Source organism: Nanorana parkeri, unplaced genomic scaffold, assembly GCF_000935625.1.
Source record: "Nanorana parkeri isolate BGI_ZX_2015 unplaced genomic scaffold, ASM93562v1 scaffold248, whole genome shotgun sequence".
Lineage (NCBI taxonomy): Eukaryota > Metazoa > Chordata > Amphibia > Anura > Dicroglossidae > Nanorana > Nanorana parkeri.
The window spans coordinates 2,469,867-2,473,679 of record NW_017306516.1 but is presented as its reverse complement, the minus strand read 5'-3'; the positions used below and the strand labels follow the sequence as shown (position 1 = coordinate 2,473,679).

The window sequence follows — 3,813 nt, the reverse complement described above, 5'->3', positions numbered from 1 at the left end:
ATTTTTATATTGCCAGGAGTTATTCTTGAACCCAGCTTGATTTTTTGCTACACTCTACAGTAAGAAGATAAAAAAGTAAACTGAATGTCCATACTTACTTATGCAGCCTATGCATTGCATGTGCAGCTGGTAAAATGCTTAGCATGGATAGGTGAAATTGGTCAACTGCATTAACAGAGGTAAATAACATTTTCAAATTAAAAAAAACTATTTCCTTTCCACCCAAACTCATGAGTTTATCATTTTAGCATGCTTGTGCTCATTTACATTCAGTCATTCAAGAATAATGCCAATATGGCTAACACAATGTACCTGTTTACATGGCAATACTTCACAGTAAGTATAATTAAGACCTACTAACACATCATCTGGTCATACTGGTGGATTGTCCCTTGGTCCATTTGGTTTCATCTCTCTTATGTCACTTCCCTTTCTGGAAGAGTTGTGTTGACTGTTTTTGCTTTGTAAAACTTTGATACTGCTGAGCACATGTCTAAAGTTCTCTCGAAATTGGTTCCCAACAAAGCAATACAGCAAAGGATTAATGCAACTGTTTGAAAAGGCAAGGCATATACTTAACGGCAAAGCTGCTTCAACAAGCGTTTCTGTCTTGCAGTCCTTAATAACCTCCATTCTTGTTAGGACATCCAGGAAGGTCAATATATGGAACGGGAGCCAACAAACCAAGAAACAGACAACAATGGCCGTGACAATTTTGAGGGCCCGATCTCTGCTTTGCTGGTTGAGCATAGGCCCTTTAGATTTTTTGAAATGTAATCCAATCTTTAAGTAGCAGGTGATGATGACTGTTACTGGCACACAAAACCCTAAAGTAATCTTTAACAAGGACATGGCCACACACCAGCTTGAATAGTTATTTGCAGGAAAGTCCATTATGCACGCATGGACATCAAGGTTCTCAAGGTAGTATGTGTTCCGAAAATGGAATGTAGGAAGAGTGGCCATGATGGCCAAAGCCCAGACAGAAAGTGCCACAATGGTGGCCTGGGTCAATGTTCTCCTTTGTGAACGCAGTGGGTACACAATGGCCATATATCGGTCTATGCTCATACAAGTGATGAAGAAGATGCTTGCAAATAAATTCAAAGTTAATAGGGAACTGGAAATTTTGCACATCACCTTGCCAAACATCCAATTTAATCCAAATGCATAATATGTGGCCCAGAAAGGCAGCATTACTAGGAACAGTAGGTCAGCTATGGCTAGGTTTACAATATAGATGTTAGCCACGGTTTTCATATCCCTTTGGAGACACAGGACTGTAATCACTATACTGTTACCTATGAAGCCAAAAATACAAATGAAGGAGTAAAATACTGGAAGCAAATCCATCTGATAGCCTTCAATTGTGTTATTGGTACATGATGTTGTAGTAGTCAGATTGCTGGTTAGGTTTTCAGACATAATCTTTAATTTTTCCCGTGTGATGACCAAAATAGAAAGGTTCCTATAGAATATTTTCCTCTGTGGATGGCGGAAGAGATCCAGCTTTTGGCCTGCGAGAGTTCATTACTTTCTGTAACATAAACATTCATGTGAATATACACAAGCTGAATTAAATGCATATGAGATATGTTTACACAGTTCAGTGTATACGAGGGGAATTTATTAAAACGGGAGAAGACAAAATCTGGAGCAGCTGTGAATGGCAATCAATCCGCATCCACCTTTCATTTTCAAAGCTTAACTGAACAAACTGAAGAGAGACGCTGATTGGTTTCCATAGGCAACTGCTCCAGATTCTGCCTGCTCCAGTTTTTATAAGTTCCCCCCAATATGTTTATAGAGTATCAAGCTGAATAAAGAGAAGATGAATTCAATAAATCCTGTGATTACATTTGGGTTATAGCACAGGCTGCTTACAGGCAGGAGGTCATGAGAACTAAAAGTTCCCAACTGCAAACAACCCAAAGAGCTTTAAAAAGGGCTCCAGGTTTTAGAAAAATTATCCCTTGCAGTGGGGCTACCCCCCAAACTTCAAGTGATCACTGCTCAATTATCTCTAGAGGCAAAAATAAAGAAATGCTCACCCAATCCTTGGTGCTGTGGCAGTGCCCAGTCACCTCTCTCCCCCTCCGCTCTGGCTATGTCCCTTGGTGTCCTCACGTCCAGTAGACCTGTATTTGACCTGATAACATCACCGTGCCTTAGACCGATGGAGCCCAGGGAAGAATAGACTGCAGGGACTGGTCTAGAAGCCAGATCGAGAATCAGGTATATTTTCTTTATTTGAACCCCTAGACCAAACGAGCAGTTAATCTTGCAGTGTGGGGGTGGCCCCACTGCAAGGGTTGATTTTTCTCAAACCTATAGTTCTTCTTTAATCCATTAATTATAAAACATAAAAGCTCACTTCCATACATACTTGAGGGCTGGAAAACTTGCAAATAGATATTCAGGAAAAAAACAAAGACAGATATAAATACATGTTATGTTCAAGCTTAAATGCTAAAAACTCCCATTTTATTATTAGGCAGTAAAAACTATATCATTTTAGATGTTGCATACTATATATTTATCTAATTTATTTAATAACATGCAAAACAGTAAATTATAGAAATACATTTAATTTAAAAATGCATGAAAATATATTTACAACGATAACAGAGGCAATTAACAATCTAAACAAACACAAATATATAAAAGCTTACACATGGAAGCTAAATGATAAATGCAATGTGCAGCTTTCCACAAAAAAAAAGTATTTCGGTGATGTTATTTTATTAACTGGACATCTGTTCGGTTGCTATGGGTTATTACACTGTGATCTCTACATTACATTTTACATCACCTTACTGAATAAACCCAGGCAGGGTGTAATTAAAATTTGCTTTACACATCTAACCATCTAAACCTTTGCAATTATAAACTCTCCTTACCATCTTGTCTTGAATTGTATTGTGACTGTAATGTCTTCCTTATATTGTAAAGCGCTGTGCAAACTATTGGCGCTATATAAATCCTGTATAATAATAATAATAATAATAAAGTGGCATACTAAAGATCATATAATGATCATATAATGTAAATGTAACAGTCTTACATAGTGCTTTGCATACTGTAACAAGTTCTTTATCATTACAGGGCATAAAGAAGTCTCCAAATACTGCACAAAGGTTTCCTCATGTAAACATCTTTCATTAGAAAGCCTACATTTACTCTACCTACAAACATTATAATTGTTTTATTATAGTCTGACATAACATGATAATTTTGATAGCACAAACAGGAGGAATGAATCTAAGAAATGTATAAAAAAAAACAAAATGTTGTGAAAAGATTCTTTAAACAGATTTAAAGTGGCTTACCACAATAAAATATGTCCTCCGGAGTCCAACATGGCTTTATCTCTCCTTGTACTGCAGTGATTGCTTAAAAGGTCTGCTTTCTTTCTTATATCCTCTGTTTATTCCTTAGGGAGATGTCAGCATACTAGACTGTGGGATTGGAGCGGAGAGTCTTGGCACACATCTTTCTGGCAGAAACTTCTGCTCTTTTTCATTCTATGTTCTGAATTTAACTCATAGTAAATCTTCAGACAAGAGAAGCAAGGAGCTGTACTCCAGAGGTTCCTCTTGGTATGCATATTTAAATAGGCAGAAGATGTAAATCCTTGGTGTTATGGATGTAACTTTTATAATAGAGTACTTTGTTACATTATTCTAAAAATAAATATATACACTATATTGCCAAAAGTATTGGGACAACCCCCCAAATCATTGGATTCAGGTGTTCCAATCACCTCCATGGCCACAGGTGTATAAAAATCAAGCATCTAGGCATGCAGACTGC

General features: G+C 37.2%; 1 protein-coding gene across 1 annotated transcript; it reads right to left on the bottom strand.

Annotated features, from left to right (window-relative positions):
• Positions 1 to 372: 372 nt before the first annotated feature.
• On the bottom strand, positions 373 to 3,351 carry AGTR2 (angiotensin II receptor type 2). Its single transcript, XM_018556707.1, has 2 exons — positions 3,330 to 3,351; positions 373 to 1,537 (listed from the first exon to the last, which is right to left on the bottom strand). Exon 2 carries the CDS (start codon positions 1,423 to 1,425, stop codon positions 373 to 375), a length of 1,053 nt encoding a protein of 350 aa, XP_018412209.1. The 5' UTR covers positions 1,426 to 1,537; positions 3,330 to 3,351.
• Positions 3,352 to 3,813: the final 462 nt, after the last annotated feature.

Coding starts and splice junctions, on each gene's coding strand:
- AGTR2 (XM_018556707.1), bottom strand. CDS start 1,425: ATGTCTGAAAACCTAACCAGCAATCTGACTACTACAACATCATGTACC.